At 42.0% G+C, this 22,129-nt stretch overlaps 1 protein-coding gene across 3 annotated transcripts in view; it reads left to right on the top strand.

Moving 5' to 3' along the window:
* LOC119653761 overlaps window positions 1-19,123 on the top strand; it is a 38,724-nt gene extending 19,601 nt beyond the window's left edge. For all 3 annotated transcript variants that reach the window (XM_038058764.1, XM_038058755.1, XM_038058745.1), the window contains 4 exons: window positions 1,917-2,204; window positions 2,308-2,909; window positions 3,120-3,291; window positions 18,342-19,123. In XM_038058764.1, coding sequence (XP_037914692.1) covers window positions 1,917-2,204; window positions 2,308-2,909; window positions 3,120-3,291; window positions 18,342-18,512 — 1,233 coding nt within the window. In that variant the 3' untranslated portion in view covers window positions 18,513-19,123. The remainder of the gene's footprint in view (window positions 1-1,916; window positions 2,205-2,307; window positions 2,910-3,119; window positions 3,292-18,341) is intronic.
* The last annotated feature ends 3,006 nt before the right edge of the window (window positions 19,124-22,129 follow it).

Raw genomic sequence — 22,129 nt, 5'->3', positions numbered from 1 at the left:
TTAAAATGGCGGATTTGCAAACCAAAATCTTCCAAAATCGGATCAATTTTTCATTGGAAAACCAGAATGGAAATAGCAAATTATTAAAGAAAATACATAATTGTGGTTCGGACCAGAACAACGTGTTGAATATCGTGTAAGAATTTCAGCCTGATCGGTTGAACAGAATTTCAGTTGTGCTTTCCTCCATTTGGAAAAAATGCGGTTCTGAAAAAAAGCGAGTTTAAAGTTCTCTTTTTGTATGCGCGGCAACGTGGTTCATGCTTTCTACTTGCTGTAACTTAATAATTCTTTTGAATTTCAGTCTGAAATTTCTGCAGTATATTCTCATCATATTCTGGAAACTGTCGCATAGGAAAACCCCTTAAGCTCACTTGCAGGACACGTTTGCATTCCAGACATTCGCAGAATTGTTGTTTTTCCTTATTGTCTCAGCCTATAATTGGACGTATACTGATATACATAGTTGATACTCAAATACAAGTTGCCGGCGATAATAATTCCATATCCATTTCTTCTGTTTGTTTATACTAAATATATAAAAAGCATCAACAATGGTGTCGTTAGCTGAGTGGTTAGAGCACAAAACTGTCGAACGGAAAGTCGCGGCTCGAATCTCACTGGTGATAGCGAGATTTGTATCGTGATTTGACATCGGATACCAGTCGACTCAGCTGTGAATGAGTACCTGAGTCAGATCAGGGTAATAATCTCGGTCGATCGCAATGTTTACCACCTTGCTTCCTACAGTGTACTGTTGTGTAATGTTACGGTCTTGAATGAAGCGCTCGAAACACTTCAAGGCCCTGATCCAATATGAATTGTTGCGCCAAAGATTACTATTAATGGTGTCGTTGGGTTAGAAATACCAAATTCTACGTTACAAACTTTTATCTCGTATTCGAATTTTTGCTTTCTTGCTCCATCTAGTTGGATACGAATTAGGCGCTGGCATTGATACCACCAAAGAATATAAATTTGGATTTTGTGTTGCTACCGGCTACCTTCTGGCGCAAAGGCTGTGACCTCTCAGGATGAAATGAACGCGGCCGTTGACTCATGTAGAGTTTCTCCGCCACTTGCCTTACTTCGGGAGGGGGGAGGACCTAATACGTCTTGTAATGCACATGCTATCCCTTTGAACCGCAACGTCGTTACCGTTGTCAAGGTTTTATATTGTGGCACCACAGTTATTCGTGCCCACAGTCAACTCTTTGAATCGATACTTTTCGAACACTTGAGACAACAATACAAAATTTAGATAGAGATGAAAAGTTAACAAAAGTTGTTACTCATATGTCGCAAGTACACAAAGCAAGTCACCAGCAATGCACACATGTCCCAGATATTATTTGGTTATCACATCGCATGACGTGCTAAACAATGAACATCTGGAAATGCTGAAACCAAAATTAGGGACGTGCGAGGCCGATGAAGTAAACAATAGATACACAGCGTACTTTGCGGAACTTCTAAGTTCAATCACCTATTTCCTATCAACAACAGAATCTTTAATTGAAACTGGAAGTCCGGGCATTATAGATGAGCTGAGATTAAAATGTATCTGTTGCTGTTGAAAAACAAACTTCTAAAAGATGATAGTTACTACATAAAGGCAATTCGACAAGTATCTTTTTTTTCATTTCCATATTTCCGGTTTTGAAAGATTTCTACTGCGAAATTCAGGAGTACTATAAACCAAAATATTATCTTCTTTTCTAACAAAAACAGAGGGTGTTGCAATTTTAAGTGCAAATGTTAAAATTATTCTTTTACTTTTAAATAAAACTGTGTTTTAACCCAAACCATAAAAGTGGAAATCTTGCGTTCAAAGTCGTTTCGCTGAGGGTGTTACATTTCTTAATTCTTTATAAATACCACTTACCTAATTGTTTCTGTTACAATGTATTCCACAGAATGAAGTGTTTCCACAGTTTCCTGACCTAGGTCGACGACTTTTCAATTTTCTACATATGAACTCCCGCGCTCAAACACAATACTTGGGCACAATTGCCTTCCGACAACAATGTGAAAGATTTTTGGGCATCATGAATGACACAACCATCCTTGAAAACTACGTGAGAATATTCGCAGAGGAAGATAGGCCCGATGCAATCACAAGACAAGGAGTCATGAATTTACTTAATACATGTTTTCGGGTGGCAATGTCTCACTATCCTGGGAATGTAAAAATTTGCAATATGGTAAGAGGGATACTTGAATGACTTGCAAGCTCAAGTCAAATTTTTCCGCTCATTTATTGAAAAGCTTTGAAAATTAATCCTTTTTATTTTTATCCAATTACAGATGGATCGAACTTTTTCCGCGGTCATCAATTCTATTTTCTTCACACAGGACCTCCTAAGTGTTGGCTATGTTTGTCGTTGGTTTGAGCAGAATTGCATACGTTTGATAATAATTGTTCACAAATTTTGCGTTCACACTTTATCTACAGCGTATCGTGGCCTCGAACAGGGTTTTGAGCAGTCATTCGGCTTAGAGCTTGCTACCCCAGTGTTAGAACAAACCTCGCCATTTCCTGATCGTTCTAATGACGAAGGTTTGATGCCATTATCTCAAGCTTGGCTTTTGGCCGGTGCCTTGCCAACCATGTACTCAAAACCACAAGCTATTCCCACTTCGGGTGGTAACAGTTCAAACTCTGCTCAATTTCTTAAAGATAAAATGTCATTAATCCCATCACATTGGACTTTAATATATGATTCTAATCAACACGGAGTTGGTGCAAATCGATTTTTACATCACGTATTGGGATATCGTGGTCCAACACTTGTTCTGTTACATACGAAAGATGACCAAACATATTGTATTGCTTCACCGTCCGAATGGAAGGAGACTCATTTGTATATTGGCGGCGAGGAGAGCCGTGTCATTCAATTGTTGCCTAAGTAAGTTTTCTCTTTCGCCAGAACCCGATATTAAGATAAGCACTTGCACTTTTTGATAAAAAGGTAAAATACAAACAAGCAGGAAATTTCCAACTGTTTTTAGATATCGTTAACTCTAATGTGAAAGTGATTTTTTGCTTTATTTATTTTTGCCAACTGTTTATGAGTGAAATAACAATAATTCTGACAATGATCTACATTTTTTGGCAGATTTGTGATATTAGAAAAAGGTGCTAAAATTTTGTACTTAAACACTAGTATAAGAGGATATCCGAAAGGTCTGAGAGCTGGCTCTGATCCACGCAAACCAGTGTTATCCGTCGATGAAAACTTCGAAAAGATCGATTGTAAAGGAATACGTGCTGATCTTCTTTCAATTGAGGTGAGTAATGGCAAGAATAAATGATTGATAAACTAGTTTTATAGACCTGAAAAACATACGTCTCTTTTTACTAAAAAACAAATCCAACCAAAGATGAATTAACATATTTCAGGATATTATACGCACTGTAAGATTTACTAAGCAAATGATATGGGGCGAAGCGTCCACTTTGAAAGCTTTTTATAATTGACATTCATCATCATCAACGGCGCAACAACCGGTATCCGGTCTCCAGACATCCCGGTTTTGCGCCGAGGTCCACCAATTCGATATCCCTAAAAGCTGTCTGCCGTCCTGACCTACGCCATCCCTCCATCTTAGGCAGGTTCTGCCTCGTCTTCTTTTTCTACCATAGATATTGCCCTTAGAGACTTTCCGGGTGGGATCATCCTCATCCATACGGATTAAGTGATCCGCCCACCGTAACCTATTGAGCCGGGTTTTATCCACAACCGGACGCTCATGGTATCGCTCATAGATTTCATCATTGTGTAGGCTACGGAATCGTCCATCCTCATGTAGCTCTTCGGAAGATTCTTCTCTCGAACGCGGCCAAGACTTTGCAATTTTTCTTGCTAAGAACCCAAGTTTCCGAGGAATACATGAGGACTGGCAAGATCATAGTCTTGTACAGTAAGAGCTTTGACTCTATGGTGAGACGTTTCGAGCGGAACAGTCTTTGTAAGCTGAAATAGGCTCTGTTGGCTGACAACAAACGTGCGCGGATTTCATCATCGTAGCTGTTATCGGTTGTGATTTTCGACTCTAAATAGGAGAAATTGTCAACGGTCTCAAAGTTGTATTCTCCTATCCTTATTCTTCTTCGTGTTTGACCAGTGCGGTTTGATGTTGTTGGTTGATTCGTTTTCGGTGCTAACGTTGCCACCATATATTTGTGGCGCGGCAGGATTCGCGGCATTCGAAATTTATTTCGAATGTTGCGAGTGCCAACGAATAGATGGCGCGGATCTATCCACTTTGCGGAGCACGACACGGGAGTGGAGGACCGGCGAGTGTGCCATGACCCTTTCGTTGGCACTCGCAACATTCGAAATAAATTTCGAATGCCGCGAATCCTGCCGCGCCACATATTACTTAATTACTTAAATTACTTTAAAACAATTAAATATTAACCAAATTACCTGTTAATTACCGCGGCGAGTCTTATTAATTTTGAAGTTCAATTACCTGAATCTGTGTTTAATAACCGCGTCGTGTCTTGTCTCAACATTTCTAGGCTTTCCCAAGGGTCCAAGGTTGTCGTTCGGTTTATATGACGCAAGAGCTCAAGATTTTCGCGTTGAATGGTATGGGCTTCTTCGACTATGCGCGCTGCCACTGATGATCTTATGCATGAGTTTTGCTTCCGAACACTACTTACCGCTTTCTTGATGTGTTCATTAAATCTAGTCGTTATCAGGCGTTTAGTCTGTCCTATGTGTATTTTATTACAGTCGCTGCACGTTATTCAATAGATCCCGTTTTTTTCCTCCGCCAAAGGATCCCTGACGCTTCCCAGTAAATTCCGCAAGGTGGACCATCGACTCGAACCTACGACTTCCAGTTGAAACTTTTTTGTCTAATTCCTGATGTTATTATATAGGTAGGAATACGGGATACTTATCCATCTGGTGATTGCCTCCTTCTGCTGCGAAAATAATGTTATATAGGCATGCCTATTGTGTTGTTTGATTTTTCTTCTGATCAGTTTTTCAATAGTCTGAGGATTATACCCATTCTTAATAGCGGTGTCCAAAATATGCTGTCATTCCTTATTAAAACCGTATTCCGAAAGAGGGTATGTGATCAGTCGGTGAATCATGCAATTATAGGCAGCCATTTTTTGGGAAAATGTATGGTGTGAAGTTGGTGGTATCGTTCTTTGCGTTGCTGTAGGTTTACGGTATATCTCGAACTTAGGCTTCCCGCTGGAGTTGACGATATTTAGATCTAGGAAGGGTAGAGGCCCATCCTTTTCTACCTCTAGTGAAAACTCGATTTTATGATGGAATCTTGTTCATATAGAAATGACCATGTCGATATCATCTCTTCTAACAATCGCAAATACGTCGTCTACATACCTAAACCATACTTTAGGCATTTTTCCCCTCGATTTAATTTCTTCTTCGATTGATGACATGAACCTTTCAGTGAGTAACGGCGAGAGGGAGTTCCCCATTGCTACTCCCGAAGTAGTTTTGAAGAATCTATTCCTAAACGTAAAATAGTGTTGGTTCATGCGGAGCCTGGCAAGGTTTGCATAGATACGAACTTTTCTGCTCTATTCCGGGCCAGATCCAAACTAGCTCAGCCATCTCTCGAGTTCGAAAATTGACCCTTTCACTGGTGAGTAAGAGTCCGCAATGATTTCTCACATCTCGTCCCCTTCCTTGTGGATTTTCAGTTGACATCTGATTCTTGGAAGCGCAGAATTAGGCATTCGGAGTCGCCCAATATATGGGAATACCACATTAGCTTCGCTCAACTCTCAATCGATCCTTTTGATAGATTCGGGCAGCGGGTTGTTCCGAAATTCGGAGAAGTTTCCACTCTCCAGTGTCCGAAAAACAGCTTAGTAATACTTAGCTTTTTCCATAACGACGAAGGTGTTCCCCTTATCCGTCTTGAGAAAGTATAGCGGATTATCACGAAGTTCGCGTATTGTTTTTAAATCGTAGATTCAATCATTAAGTAGAGATGTTTTCGTGCCTTATCGTTTGTTAGTTTGAAAGGTGGTCGAAATAGGGTTGTAAAAACTTCCAAGATGAAGTGCCTTCTACGAGTACACACAGCACGAGGCTTTTTTGAGTGAATTTCATTCCAATGTGGATGATGCCAGGTTAAAAGCAGGATTACTGATTTTTGTAAAACTATTCTACATTTAAAGTGTCTGACGCACAAATAGGTGTATAAGGCCCCGTATCGTACTTGTGGATAAAATGATATAGAGATAAATAGATCCCGTAACGCAATCGTGGATAAGATTAAGAGCGCTGAATATGCTAATAAATAATCCTCTGCCCTCATAACTCATGAAATGGAATTGCGAAAAAATAAAAAAGTGTTGTGGTGTGTGAAAATCTTATAGTAAACGGGAACCTGTTACATTCCTCGCTGGGGTTAATTTTGATCGAATCTCGTTCTGTGTTTAGATATTATGAGGAAATTATTGTCACTCTGCTTTAAAGTACGTCATAAGCTCCGCAACACAAATATTCAGCCGATGTAGCCGTTAAGCTATTGTCACATGCAGGCTCTCTACCGATTTTCACGCTATTTAAGTTTTCAACACTACTCCAGTGCATTCCTATACAAATTTCCCGGATTCTCTGAAAAATCATGAATCTTACTTTCTTATTGGTCCAAGGATGTTTCGTCATATGCCCTGAGTAGAAGTTCTGTTGCAAATCCAGTCTTTCTCCATTGAACAGGCTATTGATCAAATCTTTAAAGAATTGGAAGCTAACAACATGCAAGTTTCGGAACCGGTAGTTAATGAAAAGCATTTCCTGCTTCAGATTCCGAAGCAGGCTTTTCGGCAACGCTGTTTTACCGTTGAACACGAACGAAGATTGGTTTTTGAAATGTTTATACTCGCTGACAATTGTATAAAAAGCCCTAGAATAGTCGCTCTTCTAAACTTGGCAATAATTCCATCGCTACAATCTGAACCTTAGATTGAGCGAAGTATTAGTGGGACCTTATTGATTACTCCTTTCTTCCTTGCAATATTATGCTGCTGAAATCTGGAAATTCTGCTAGAAGCATTCCGCTTAGGAAACTGAAAGTTAATATTGCGAACTTGATTCGCGCGAGCTCCCATATCGGCAGAAGCTGCCGCGAATAATAATAATATTCTGCGAAGGACGTTAACGGCTGGTTCCTCATCTACGACGACAAGGTGAAGGGAACATTTCATCGCGTTTCTTAACGGTGTGTTATTGGTTGAGGTTCTGCCACTCGTCAATGAAGTGGTGAGTCACCATAACATGCGGATACGGACTGCTCTTCCGAACAAAAGTGAAAACATTTCGGCCGTCAATACGTTCTAGCGGGGCAGAGCTGCTGGGCTTGACGGTCTCCCCACGGAACTGTTCATTGTAGCTCCTGCTGTCTCTACAGAAATGCTTCTTCCATTCATCTGTAAATCAAAGATGTCAAAAATATCGACCCGGTCATAGATCTTGGCCAAAACCCTCCTAATTGCAGTAATTGACAGAACTTTAGAACATTCGCATATCTAAGGAGCGTCTTTATACTACTATATAGGAATAGTACACCGACTGCTATTTGCAGAGCCTAAACTTTCATCAATATATATCTGCGTTGTGTAATTGGAGGCTTATCTTATTTTGAATGAATTTTTGCCAAGTGGTAATTATAATCCTAAACAGCACATTGCTTTGACTCGATAGCTAGACATTAACTCATCTCACTTTTTACGGGCTCTCATGATTCCAGTGATCATCGGTTCCGTCATAGGAAACAGTGAACTCTTTACGACTTCTAACAAACAAAGCAGATATTACCTTCATTACAACTTTTTATTTTCGAAACCACCATTAATTGCCGTTTAGTAAATTTTTGTGGTTGGTTGGCTTACTCAAAAGCACATTTATTATTACTTTCTTTGTTAGCTTATCCGTGCTATGTAAATTTAAAAAAATATTGAATTCAGATTGTAAATCAAACGTGAGGTACCATCAATTGGAGTAAATGTATTGACTCGGTGTGAAATACTATGCTATGCTGCTGGTTATAGCTAACAAAAATGCACTTCAGTTTGTCTTGCTTCTGGTCATTTCATAATTCGCCGTTCCCACGTACACAAGACAGTGATACCGGAACTCAAATGCATAGGCATTGTTCTGCGACTCGTGCCAATAATAGATTGAATATACTTTGACGTGGGATACCACAACTTTAGAATAGATAGCACTTTACCACTGGCGCTACAATATCGGTGTGGTCGCGTCCTAACTCACAACACACCTGCTGCAGCCTCTCAGAAAAAATAAGATATTAAAAAGAGAAAAATGTTCATAACCCAATTCCTGTTTTGCCTTCATTTACTTTTATGTATTGATCGTAATACGAAATATACTTAAAATAAATACCAATAGATAAGAGCCCAAACCAATGTTGATAAATTTCCATTTATTTTTCTACTTTGTTAAATCATTTTTTTTACTTTTGGTGACACGCACTTATTTCCATTGTTTTTTACTTCCTCGACTTGACCACAATATTAATTGCTTTATTCACAGAAGCGTGAAAATCGAAATCTAATCAGGGTAGCAAAAGCGGATAAAAGATAATTTCTGTTTGAAATCCCCAAAAATACGAAAATCTTTTGATTGATTTGTCATGAATCTACTTAACATATCGGTAAATGATTATTTATTGATCGGCAGTAAAACGCCTCCAATATGTATACAGATTTCCATGAATAACATTTGCCTTGAAAACTTATCTTTTGGTTATCACCTTATTAACGCTTACGTTGACAGATATATTTTTGCTAATAGTACTAATTACTTCGAACAAAGTCGGAAACATTTGTTGACATACATATTTCAAGCATATCATATGCCTATAAATTCGTAAAACTTTGGTCGTTACAAATAATGCGGAAAGTACGATATGCGCTAATGGACTAATAAATAATAAGTAATAAGCTTTCAGCAGCGGGACAAGTAGAGTAAGCCCTCAGTATGGGTATGCGACGCAATACGAATTGCTTATTTCTCTACATTTGTATGTGAACTTAATAAGTTCCAACAGTATCATCATCAACGGCGCAACAACCGGTATCCGGTCTAGGGCCTGCCTTAATAAGGAACTCCAGACATCCAGGTTTTGCGCCGAAGTCCACCAATTCGATATCCCTAAAAGCTGTCTGGTGTCCTGACCTACGCCATCGCTCCATCTTAGGCAGGGTCTGCCTCGTCTTCTTTTTCTACCATAGATATTGCCCTTAAAGACTTTCCGGGTGAGATCATCCTCATCCATACGGATTAAGTGACCCGCCCACCGTAACCTATTGAGCCGGATTTTATCCACAACCGGACGGTCATAGTATCGCTCATAGATTTCGTCATTGTGTAGGCTACGGAATCGTCCATCCTTATGTAGGAGGCCAAAAATTCTTCGGAAGATTCTTCTCTCGAACGCGGCCAAGAGTTTGCAATTTTTCTTGCTAAGAACCCAAGTTTCCGAGGAATACATGAGGACTGGCAAGATCATAATCTTGTACAGTAAGAGCTTTGACCCTATGGTGAGACGTTTCGAGCGGAACAGTTTTTGTAAGCTATTAACATAATATGCTGGTCCCAAGCCCAGGTAAAGGAAGAGGGTTTGAGGCAACGTACTCTGTACTATCCTCAGTAAAACAAAAATAAAATGCTGAGATCAGGGAAAGAAATAAATAGAGTATAGTTGGAGTTATTCTACTATGCTAAATCCTACCTGATCTCTCTTGGTGACAGGCCCCGCAACAGGTCGACCAAGAAAATGCATAGAATGTCGTTACAAACATGATGATCGGATTGAGTCACAAGCCTCGGAGAAATGCTAGAGCGTCCATCTCAGTCGACGCGGCAGGACGGGCCCCGGTCCTGTCGAGAAATGGGCAAGGGTTCTTGACGCATGGACGGCGTCAGGACGTAAGCAAGTTAGTCCGCACACAACGAACAAAACAAATACGTGTCTGCACGCTAAATGTTGGTACCCTAACTGGAAAGACGGAGGAACTCGCAAGAGCCCTTCGGAAAAGGTGCATTGACTCTGCAAGAAACCCGATGGTCTGGTGCCAAAAGCTGCGACATTGAACGCGAACGCGGTAAAAATGGCTACAAACTTCTCTATTTTGATAACCCACACACTCAATATGGTGTTGGCATTGCCATCTCAGAGGATTTCCGTGATGCCATTAAAGAAGTCGAACGATTTGATGATCGGCTGATGAAGCTCACCATTATATCAGTTGATCGCACTATTCACTTCTTCACCGCGTATGCACCACAGACAGGTCGACCTGATGGCGAGAAAGATGCCTTCTGGCAACTTCTCGATGAAAAGACTTGTCACGTGCCTGCTGACGATTACATAATCATTGCCGGCGACCTTAATGGTCATGTGGGTGAAAAGGCAGACGGTAACAGGTGCCATGGGGGAAAGGGGTTCGGAGCGCGCAATGAAGGTGGCGAGCGTATAATCGATTTTGCGGACACCCATGACCTTGTACTTATGAATACATGGTTCATCAAACGATTGTCTCATCTTCCCACATTTGATAGTGGGAACAATAAAACGCAAATTGACTATATTCTCATAAGACGCCAACATTTTACCACTGTCACTGATTGCAAAGTCGTTCCCTATGAGACCATCGCACCTCAACATCGGCCGTTGATTGCCGTCCTGCGAATTAAGCCACCGAGAAAACAGCGTGAGGAACGCACTGGCCCGCCGCGCATTAAATGGTGGCGATTTGGTGAGAAGAAAGAAGAAACGGTCTCACTCATACGATTGCCAACCATTACGAATGTGGAAGAATCATGGAACCAAATGAAAGACACGATCCACAAAGCGGCCTCTGCAACCCTCGGGGTCACCAAGCCGGGTAAGCGGTACATCAACCGAGATACTTGGCTTTGGAATGATGATGTTGAAATGAAGGTCCGTGAAAAGAAACGCCTCTACCATAAATTTCTCGACGATAAAACGCCTGCTAATTGGCAAATTTATAAGAATGCCAACCGGGAAGCAAAGAAAGCGGTCGCTGTCACCCGAGCGAACCATTTCAAAAATCTTTACGATAAACTGGACACTCGGGATGGCGAGAGAGATCTGTATCGACTTGCTAAAAGCCGTGATGAACGCACACAGGATATCGAACACTTCTGTTGTGTTAATAACATGAACGGTACTTTGCTTAGCAACCGTTGAGCCGCAACGGATTGATGGCGAGAATACTTCGAGCAAATTTCAACTTCCACAATCATTGCCGACATTTGGACCAGTTCCACCAGTCAGCGCAACTGAAGTCGAGGAGGCAATAAAACAAATGAAATCGGGGAAAGCAACAGGACCTGACGACATTGCATCTGAGCTCTGGAAAGCGAAGAGCTGGGACCCAACACTGTGGCTCAGTGAATTCTTTAACCGGATTATTCAGGAAGGAAGAACACCATCTGACTGGCAAGAAACTACCACTGTTCCAATATGGAAAAAGAAAGGTAGCCCAGCAGAATGTTCCAATTACCGTCCGATCTGGTTACTTTCCCCATACCATGAAGATTTTTGAACGCATCCTTGACAACCGTATTCGCGAAATCGTTGAAATAACCGTGAATCAAGCCGGATTTGTCAAGAACTGCGGAACTACTGACGCAATACACGCTGCGCGGTTACTCATGGAGAAACACCGTGAGAAGCATCGCCCTCTTTACATTGCCTTTCGGGATCTAGAGAAAGCGTTTGACCATGTACCACACGAACTCATCTGGTATGCTTTACGACAACACTTCGTGCCAGAAGAATTCGTGCGCTGGGTTCAATTGCTCTACCACGATCCGAAAAGTAAAGTTCGGAGTATAGCGGGTGTATCAAAACCGCTTCGTGTCTCTATTGGTGTTCATCAAGGAAGTGCCCTCTCACCACTCCTCTTTGTCCTTGTTATGGACACCGTCACACGGGATATCCAACGTCCACCGCCCTACACACTGCTTTATGCAGATGATGTTTTCCTAGCATCTGATAGCAAAAATGATCTCGAACAACTTGTTCAAAAATGGAATGATCGCCTCATGCAACACGGTCTCAGATTGAATTTAAACAAAACTGAATTGTTGACGACCGATCCCCGTGAAACAGGCACAATCACTGTCAGCGGCAGTGATCTGCCCAGAACTGAGCGATTTAAATACCTCAGGTCAACGCTATCAGCCAATGGAGAACTGCGTTATGAAATTGCTTCACGCATTAACGCAACCTAGATGAAGTGGCGTTCCACAACTGGTGTCCTTTGTGATCGACGTATCAACGAACGTCTCAAATCTAAAATTTACCGCAATGTCGTCCGTCCAGTCGCTCTCTATGGTTCTGAGTGTTGGCCGACTATAAAAGACAATGAACGGCGTCTTGCGGTAATGGAGACGAAGATGCTACGTTGGACTAGTGGCGTCACACGTTTAGATCACATCCGAAATGAGGATATCCGTGATCGTTATGGGGTTGCACCGATTGTGGAAAAGTTGCGAGAGAGGCGTCTTCGATGGTATGGTCACGCAATTCGTGCAAACGAGAATTCACTTGCCAAGATTGGTCTGAACATCGAAGTCGATGGTAAACGACCAAAAGGCAGACCTAAGCAGCGGTGGTTTGATACGCTGGATGGGGATTTGAAAGCCTCGAGATTGCACCCAGATCAGGCATTCGATAGAGCCAAATGGCGAAGCCGATCACGACGAGCCGACCCCGCTTGTGAACGGGACAAAGGCTGAAGAAAAAGAAGAAGAAGAAATGGGCTCTGTTGGCTGACAACAACTGTGCGCGGATTTCATCATCGTAGCTGTTATCGGTTGTGATTTTCGACCCTAGATAGGAGAAATTACCAACGGTCTCAAAGTTGTATTCTCCTGTCTTTATTCTTTCCGTTTGACCAGTGCGGTTTGATGTTGTTGGTTGGTAGGTTTTCGGTGCTAACGTTGCCACCATATTTTGTCTTGCCTTCATTGATATGCAGCCCAAGATCTCGCGCCGCTTGCTCGATCTCGATGAAGGAAGTTTGTACGTCTCGGGTCGTTCTTCCCATGATGTCGATATCGTCAGCATACGCCAGTAGTTGGGTGGAGTTAAAGAGGATCGTACCTCTTGCATTTACCTCAGCATTACGGATCACTTTCTCTAGGGCCAGGTTAAAGAGGACGCATGATAGGGCATCCCCTTGTCGTAGACCGTTGTTGATGTCGACTGGTCTTGAAAGTGATCCTGCTGCTATTATCTGGCCTCGTACATTGGTCAGAGTCACCCTAATCAGTCTTATTAATTTCGTCGGGATACCGAATTCTCTCATGGCCGTGTACAGTTTTACCCTGGCTATGCTATCATAGGCGGCTTTAAAGTCGATGAATAGATGGTGCAACTGTTGTCCATATTCCAACAGTTTTTCCATCGCTTGTCGCAGAGAAAAAATCTGATCTGTTGCCGATTTTCCTGGAGTGAAGCCTCTTTGGTATCGGCAAATGATGTTCTGCGCGTATGGTGCTATCCGGCCTAGCAAGATAGCGGAGAATATCTTATTGCTGCACTGTGTGATATCTCCCTTTTTACGTATGAGACAGATAATGCCTCTTTGCCAATCGTCAGGCATTGATTCGCTGTCCGATACCTTGAGCATCAGCTGATGAACCACTTGGTGTAACTGGTCGCCTCCATATTTAACCAATTCGGCTCTAATTCCATCGGCTCCTGGCGAGTTATGATTTTTAGGGCGATGAATTGTACGGAATGTTTCTTCGATACTTGGTATTTGTCCGTCGTCTTCAGTTGGCGGGACCTCCAACTCGCCGATGGTCTGGTTGTTCAGTAGCTCATCAAAGCACTCAACCCATCGCTCCAATATGCCCATTCTGTCGGAAATCAGATTTCCCTCTTTGTCTCGGCGGGATGAGCATCGAGGTGTATAAGGCTTCATCCTGCTGACTTGTTGGTAAAACTTCCGCGCCTGGTGCGGTTGCTCCCTGTACTTTTCTAGATCACAGACTTGTTGGTTCTCCCAGGCTTCCTTTTTCCGTCTGTGTCGTCGCTTCTCCGCTCGACAGAGTTCGTGATAAATCTCTGCGCGTGCCAGCGTTCTTTGAGAATGCAACATTACTGCAACATTCTTCCGTTCCGTTGCTAGCTTACATTCATCGTCAAACCAACCGTTCCGACTCCTTTTGCGGCTGGGGCCGAGTATGTCCAACAGTATACAGTTTCCAAAAATGTTCTATGAACTGCGAAAGTATGAATTTTATTGCTTGTGAACTATACCATACAAAAGTGTTTAAAAATTTTCACTTGCCCATTCAGCTGATGTTTAAAAGTACACTCAAAGTTCCCTGCCTGTCATAAAAAGCATATAAAAGGAGCCAGCAACCTACAAATTTGAAATTCGATTGCTATCAGTGTTGACTTTTTAGCACTAAAGGTACTAAATTTAGTACCTTTTAAAGTTCATTAGTACTTTCGCTCATTATTCAGTACTTTTCAACAAAAACCGAAACGAAGTTAATATTTTGCAGTATCACGTTTTATCAACGACAAAGTTTAACTGGTAACGTTTACCGATAGGCCTGTCGTGAAGTACACCAAAATTTCCCTAAAATCAGACAAAAGTACCGGTTTCGGCGAATGTAGTCCATCACTCATAAAAGGTGTAAAATAACCTATTAAGTTGAACAGAAAGTGGAACCACGTCATTCGAAAGATATCACAACATGCATGAGTGGGCAAGTTCACTTCTAGAGCATACGCAGAGTATTGTGGGTAGCGAAGTTTCATAGTTGTCCGGCCAGAAGAAAACCGTACATCTAAAAATCTATCTGCGAAAGAGGATGTTATCAAAATCTTTGAATTTTTTATTTATCCGATATACACATCATCGCTGTTCTTGTGCGACAGGCTTCTGGGATTACCAAAAGCCAACTATATGCGGAAATTGTTGACGCGGTTAATGCTGTGTTGGTCTGTAAATTTAAAAAATTACGAATTTGATGGAAAATCCGAAGGAATTACAACTGGATCACGATAAAAGGTATCCTAACTATATCCTTAGTAATGTGCTCAGACGGTGGGAGAGGTGAGATGTATTGTGTAAGAAGTAGATGTTGTTTTCTTCTTTAATGAATTTTTGCATATTTATTATTTATTGATATCTGTTGGAATACTGGAATGCTTTCAGTTTATTCAGCTTTGAAATTGAGGTAAATATAGACAAAAAATGAAAAGAAAAATAAATACAATAAAAGAAATTAAAAATGAAGAAAATAGAAGAAATGAAACAACTCCATGATATAATATTTAATTAAAAATATGTGTAACCGTAATTTGGAATGCGACCGACAGAATAAGACAAATTAAAACGAAAACGTACAACGCAGCGCCACTATGCCATTGGGCCCCGCATGAAGAGGAAAGTAAGACGGAGGCCATTCGTCACATAGGTACCAGAATCCGCTCAGAGCTAGTACTTCCCCGTCAATCCCTCACACGTTAGTTTTTTGTGACTTTGTCCCTCTCTTATTATGCCGTAAAGCAGTTTAGCTTCTTTGGGAAAAAATACTTTAGGTGGTATCAACCCATTACGGGACTTTACGCCCCTACTACGGTTTTTTCCCCGGGTGGGTTTAGTTTTTTTGAGTCTAAGCTGAGTATTCTATGTCGTCACAGGAAAATAATATTTGTCAACCAAGACCCCCGGGCCTCATCTCGCCGTGCCTTCCGGTTCCACATATTATCTCGCGGAGTCGGTATTCACGACTGGCAAACCTGTTAGGGGAGGTTGGTTGACAGCCTTGGTGACTGTATTGGTGCCAAGGTGATGCAACGCTGAACTCTCTTCATAACATTATCTTAGGGCATAGAACAATCGTTTATCTTTCAGTGGGACGAGAACCCCAAGTACACTTTCTTCTCGGCACGGGAATGTTTATTTGATAATATCCCACGTCCAATCGGTAAACCTTAACCTGGTTGAATATTTATAGCATTTGCTCGAAGTCCAGGCTCTGCCGTGTCATCTCCTCCAAAAATGATTTGAGGAAAGTACTCTAAGAGGCTAGAAACTAAACTTCCCCCAATGTGATTCAACACCTTTCTAATCCAATGCATTGTTGTATTATAATTGTAATTGCATACATAAGGTTGGTTGGTTTTGAATTTTTATTGTTGCACCTCCTTAACTTGTCAAATGTTCACTGCCACTTCCATCTTTCGATCACATGCACATGTGCAATGCATGTACGCCGACCAAATTCTAGGTTTGTAATAGTGTCAGACCAATGTACTCCGATAGTATTTCGCAAAGTGGTGTTGATGAAGGCTTGGAGTCTTTGAATGACAGTGGGGGTTACTTCCCATATGCTACTTCTATATAGCAACACAAAAAGAACACAACCACAAAACAGTCCCAACTTGATCTTGGTATTGAGATAACTTCATTTCCAGATTTTAGACAGAGCAGCGAAAGCGGATCTAGCTATTTTAATGCGTCGGGCAATATCCAGTTCGGTACCATCGTTGGCAGAAACCTCGCGTTGCTCTACCTGTTAATGCAGATACGGAAATTTTATTGGTGTTTATCTTCAGTCCAACTCTACTTTCTTTCCAAATCCATCCGGAATGTAAACCAGCCTGCCCTCTGTCGATCAAGGTTTGGAGATGTTCTTTGTTATGTTCCAGGATTATTTTAGCTATTATATTTGCTACGGCAGCGAGCACACGGATATCCTTCCAATTATCACACTCAAAACGGGTGCCCTTCTTTGGCATCTTGGCGGTCATCCCCTTCTCCCATTCTCTGTGAACGGGCTCGGATTCCCAAAATTTGCGAACCGCGAGGAGATCTTCAACATCTGCTTTACTCCGTTTGAATGCATTGACTGCCGAAATGATTTCTCTTTTGCTTGGAGGAACCATATTCGCATGTTACGGTGATTAGCCAGTCCATCCACAAGAGGGGGAACTTCATCGAATATGTTACGGTTAAGAACCGTGATGACGCAACGAAAGGTTGTGATCACATGGAAATTTGTTCGTAATGCGTAATGACCAGCGCAATATCAAATTCCCTTTTGTCACGGCGCACACTATGTTATTTTTACCGGAATTTTGCACGGTATCGGAGACCGAGCGCGTCACGCCCGCCTTAACTGGCAGGGATCAATAAAGCCTTCAATCCTTTCCCTTCCGTTCATCCATTCTCTGTCACTGTCACGATTCCACAGTGAGGCAGATCTGCCGACGACATGCGTCCTACTCAAAAAAAGAGCCTTTTTGATGGTGCCCCAATGCTCACCGATATTTTCAGGCGGGTTACTCAGTGCATCTATTGTGCGATCACTGGATCATATAAGCGGTCGATGTTGAACTTAGGGGCTCGCAGCTATCCATCCTTGCGAGAAGCATGCTAACGCCATCCGGAGTAGTAGTAGTGTTTACTGTTCATTCCTTAGGGGAGAATAGGACATCCACGCAGTTAGAGTGCTTCAGTTTCACTATCATCACTTAACGCTGTACAAGTGATAAGGTCACAGCAACGAGACAAACGCAAGACGAACACAGACACCCATGACGACTAATGAGCCCAATGCAGCGAGATTAAGAGGCTGACGCTTTACCCCCTCAAAGCGCCGCCAAGAAGACAACTCCTAAATCAACTACTGACTATAAATTGTTTTCGTTGCATTTTAATATGAATAGCTTTGTTGAGCAAAGAGCACATTGAAAATGTTCCAAAGCCTTTGGGAAGTTTGCTCTGTCGGAATTCAGGCATACGAGTGGTATAAAGACTTTAACCCTAATTAGTCACACTTTCGTGAATTTCGCCTAAACAAAGTTTTGAGCTCTTCGGAAATTACCTTAGTTTTTAATATTAGCCTTGTGGCGCCATGGATGAATGTTATTTTAAAATAGCTAAAATAAGTTTGCTCGAAAATTAAACTCAATGAATAGCGCACAAATTGAGAACGTATGATTCTACTGCATGACATAGCCTGCAATTGTCGTCCCTCTTTAAAGTGTGACCTATCCACTGCCAGTTCCGTCTCCCTATCACATTGCTGACGAGTACCAATCCTATGCGCCGACCAAGTTGTACGTTTGAGATAGTGTCAGGCCAGCGTACTCCAGACGACGCAGACAGGTTTCGACGAAAGCTTGGAGCTTTTAAGTAACAGTGAAGTTCGCCTTCCATGTGCTACTCCAATATAGTAACACTTTCACGTTTCGCCATACAAACTTCAAGAAAATTTCTCAATTAAAAATATAAAAATCTTTATTTCCAGGTATGGGGATGTGGAGATAAAACATCTCGCGAAGTCCAGTTGGACATTAAAAAGTGGCAAATAAAAGAAGCTGAGAGGCAGAGAACAGTTAAATTAACGGCAGCTGATTGGATGGACCACCCCGATCGTTATCTCCTCGAATTAGGCGGTAGACCAAACTACAATAACTAAACCAAGGAAAAGCAAGTACTTCACTGGCAAATGCAACGTACTTAATTTTAATATTTATACAGCACACCATGCCTGAGAGTGTGTATGATATTTTTACTATTATTATATTTGGCCTACAATTTAGCCAGTTTTTTTTCTTTTTTGTGTCATAAACGGTTGTATTTTTTGACTTAGTTCAAAGTAAATTTGTCCAAAAGTTATTTTTGTCTCTAAATTATTGATAGTTTTCACTCCAAATAGAAATACACTTTTTGCATTTACAATCAATGAGCATTTGTGGATATTGTATTCATTAATATTAACTCCATACATACTTATTACTAACACTTGATCATTTTTATGTGTTTTTTAACAATATCAAGAAATTCATTAAAAAATACGGCACTGCAGCCGAATATGAAGGTTTGCCCTCTGTAGTAGAGTTAATATTGGCATGGAGAAACACAGTGTTTTTATGCATAAGGAGATTCATATCAGGATCTGCTCAAGTGTGGGCAAACAGGAAATACTCGGTGAATATTTTTAACGACTGTGTTTTACAAAGCAATCAGAATAAAATTGCCATTTTGTAAATCATATGCTTAAATTGCAATAAAATATAAAAAAGTCGACAAGATAAATTTCCGTTTGTAATGATATTCAATTTTTAGGTATTCTTGCATAATATTCTTTTCGCATTATCTTTTGTTAGTTTCATTCTGGAAAAATAAAATAAAAAGAAATAATATCATCGACATTACCAGGAACTGTCATGTTGTATAATCACATTTGTAGGTACCATATACATACCTGCAGCTATAATAAGCACGGTATATATCCTAAACAGTTGCATCATCTCTGAGACTAAAACTAGAAGTGGAGCTTGTGCTTGTATTTCTATTGTTCACTTAGCGGAAGGTCGCGATTCAAATCTCACTGGTGGCAGGTAGATTTGTTACCGTGACTGGATGTCGGATACCAGTCGACTCAGTTACGAATGAGTACCTGGGTCAAATCAGAGTAATAATCTCGGGCGAGCGCAATGTTGATCACATTGTCTCTTGTGTACCGTAACGAATGAAGTGCTTGAACACACTTCAAGGCCCTGATCCAATATGGATTGTTGCGCCAACAATTATTGTTATTTTTTTTGTCTGATCATAGTCAGCGAATACATAATTCGCAATTCGACTTATATAATACACAGAGCACCTCATGACTCTTGCTACGGTCTAAAACACTGTTAAAATTTAACAAAGAGGGGAACTTTCGAGGAAAAAGTTTGCCTAGTCTATATCATGAAAATGGATGGAAAAATGATATTATATGTCTATGTCGATTCATCAATGTCATTTAAGCTATTCACACATTAGTCTATTCTACAATAAATTGAAACACAAGGAAAAGTTGAACATATTCTGAGATGATCCATGCTGGCTATTAAAGTACAGCTTAAATTTTAATTACAAACCACTTCGGATACAATTAAAGATATTATTTGCTTTTCAATCTATGACAAATATGATATGTCGTCATTAGGTTCTGTCGCACCGTGCGGTTGTGAGTACTCGCCTGCCACTAAAAACAATGAACCCTACCTCACAATACTGGGGGCAAAGATGATGGGCTGGATCAGTGGCAAAAGACGTTATAATCATGCTCAAAATTAGGGCATTCGTGGCAATATTTTTTTTTTTTTTGTTTTGTGCGTACACGGAGGTGGAAAATCTTAGAAAGACACGCGTGTGGGATTCAGACCGACTAAAAACCACCCCCGGTCTCTCCAGCCCCAGCAACGCGGGACCACTATTGAGGTATTACTTCGCGGGGTAGGTTTGCTCTTAGGCACTCATCCTTCTTCTATTTGCAGCTTTCCTCCTTCTTTGTTCCTTCTGCAACTCCTCCTGCATTTGGATGATTGCGGAACCAACCGCAAGCCACTTCTCCTCGGACTCCAGCATCTCAGTAACCAAGCTCTCCGCGGTCCCCCTCCTGCCCAGCACCTGGTTTAAGCTCCTTCTCTCCATCGCAAATCGTGGGCAGTGAAACATCACATGCTCTGGATCCTCCGGTATGCCATCGCATTTGGGACAGTTCGGAAAATCATCCAACCCAAAGCGGTGCAGATACTGCCTGTAGCAACCACCGTGTCCCGTGAGGAACTGGGTAATGTGGTAGTTGGTATCCCCATGTTTTCGCTCAAGCCACACCCTAATGTTGGGAATGAGCCTGTGCGTCCACCGACCTTTCGCAGACTCGTCCCATCTGCGTTGCCAGAGATCAAGCGACTCTGACCTTACCGCATTTCTTCTGTGCATGCCCCTCCATATGTCTTGCATTATACAGGACACTCATTTCTTTGGCCAGAATGTCAACCGGGATCATGCCTGCCACCACCAATACTGCCTCATCTGATGTGGTTCTAAAAACACTGTAAACCCTCAAAGCCATCCGCCGGTAAACCGAGTTCACCTGCTTCCGTCTCTGAGAGTTTGCAAGCGCCTCTGCCCACACAGGCGACGAGTAGAGCAGGATGGAGCGCACCACTCCGGCTAGCACCAACCTCCGGCAATGTTTCGGCCCGCCAATATTTGGCAACATTTTTGCAAGTGCCGTGGTGGCACTGGCTGCCTTTTGGCATGCATACTCTAGGTGCTCCCTAAAACTCAATCTGGTGTCAATTATTACCCCCAGGTATTTGATAGCCGGCTTTAATACGACCGTATGTCCACCGACCTCCACTTTTACAGTGTTATTTTTCCTCCGTTTCGTTATCAAGACTGCTTCCGTTTTCGCGTCCGCCAAGGTCAGCCCGACCTTTTCTAGCCAGGACTTTACTGCTCTCACTGTTTCCGTTGCGTAAACCTCCACATCTTCTGGGTGTTTTGCTGCAACAACCACAGTTAGGTCATCAGCAAAGCCGACAATCGTAGTCCCCTCTGGGACGGGAAGAGCAAGCACCCCATTATACATGATATTCCACAACAGGGGACCAAGTACCGATCCCTGTGGTATCCCGGCTGTGACAATGTACTATTTGGGGCCCTCATCCGTCCCGTACCAGAGAGTCCTCTCTGAGAGGTAGTTTTCCACCAAATTCGCTAAGTATCCGGGGACACCTATGTCAGCCAACGCCCCTTTAATTCTATTCCAGTTGGCCGAGTTGAATGCGTTTTTGACATCCAACGCCACCACGGCACAGTAGCCGCCAGAAATCAGTGCACCTTTTGCCAGGTTTACCACCATGCCAATTGCGTCCACCGTAGAGTGGGCGCGTCGGAAACCAAACTGGCGTTCCGACAAGCCATTGCTGGCTTCGACGATGGGCAGGAGTCTGTTGTAGATGACTCTCTCCATCATCTTCCCCATTGTATCCAACAGGCAGATAGGACGATACGACGCTGGGTTTCCAGGTGGCTTGCCAGGCTTCGGAAGCAACACCAACTTTTGCTTTTTCCACTGGGCAGGGAATATTCCTTCTTTCGTGGCAATATGACGTTGCATCTATAGCGGGAACATTACCAGAGAAGCATCGATGGCATGGTCATTTGACTCGCATTGATGACAGCTCGCAACTAAAGCTCCTATAATGCAAACATGCATCCACACGCAAGTCGCCAAACCCGACAATCGTGTGT

The sequence above is a fragment of the Hermetia illucens genome, chromosome 1 (assembly GCF_905115235.1).
Source record: "Hermetia illucens chromosome 1, iHerIll2.2.curated.20191125, whole genome shotgun sequence".
NCBI lineage: Eukaryota > Metazoa > Arthropoda > Insecta > Diptera > Stratiomyidae > Hermetia > Hermetia illucens.
Note: the sequence above shows the minus strand (reverse complement) of the source record. Positions and strands in the feature narration are given on the sequence as shown.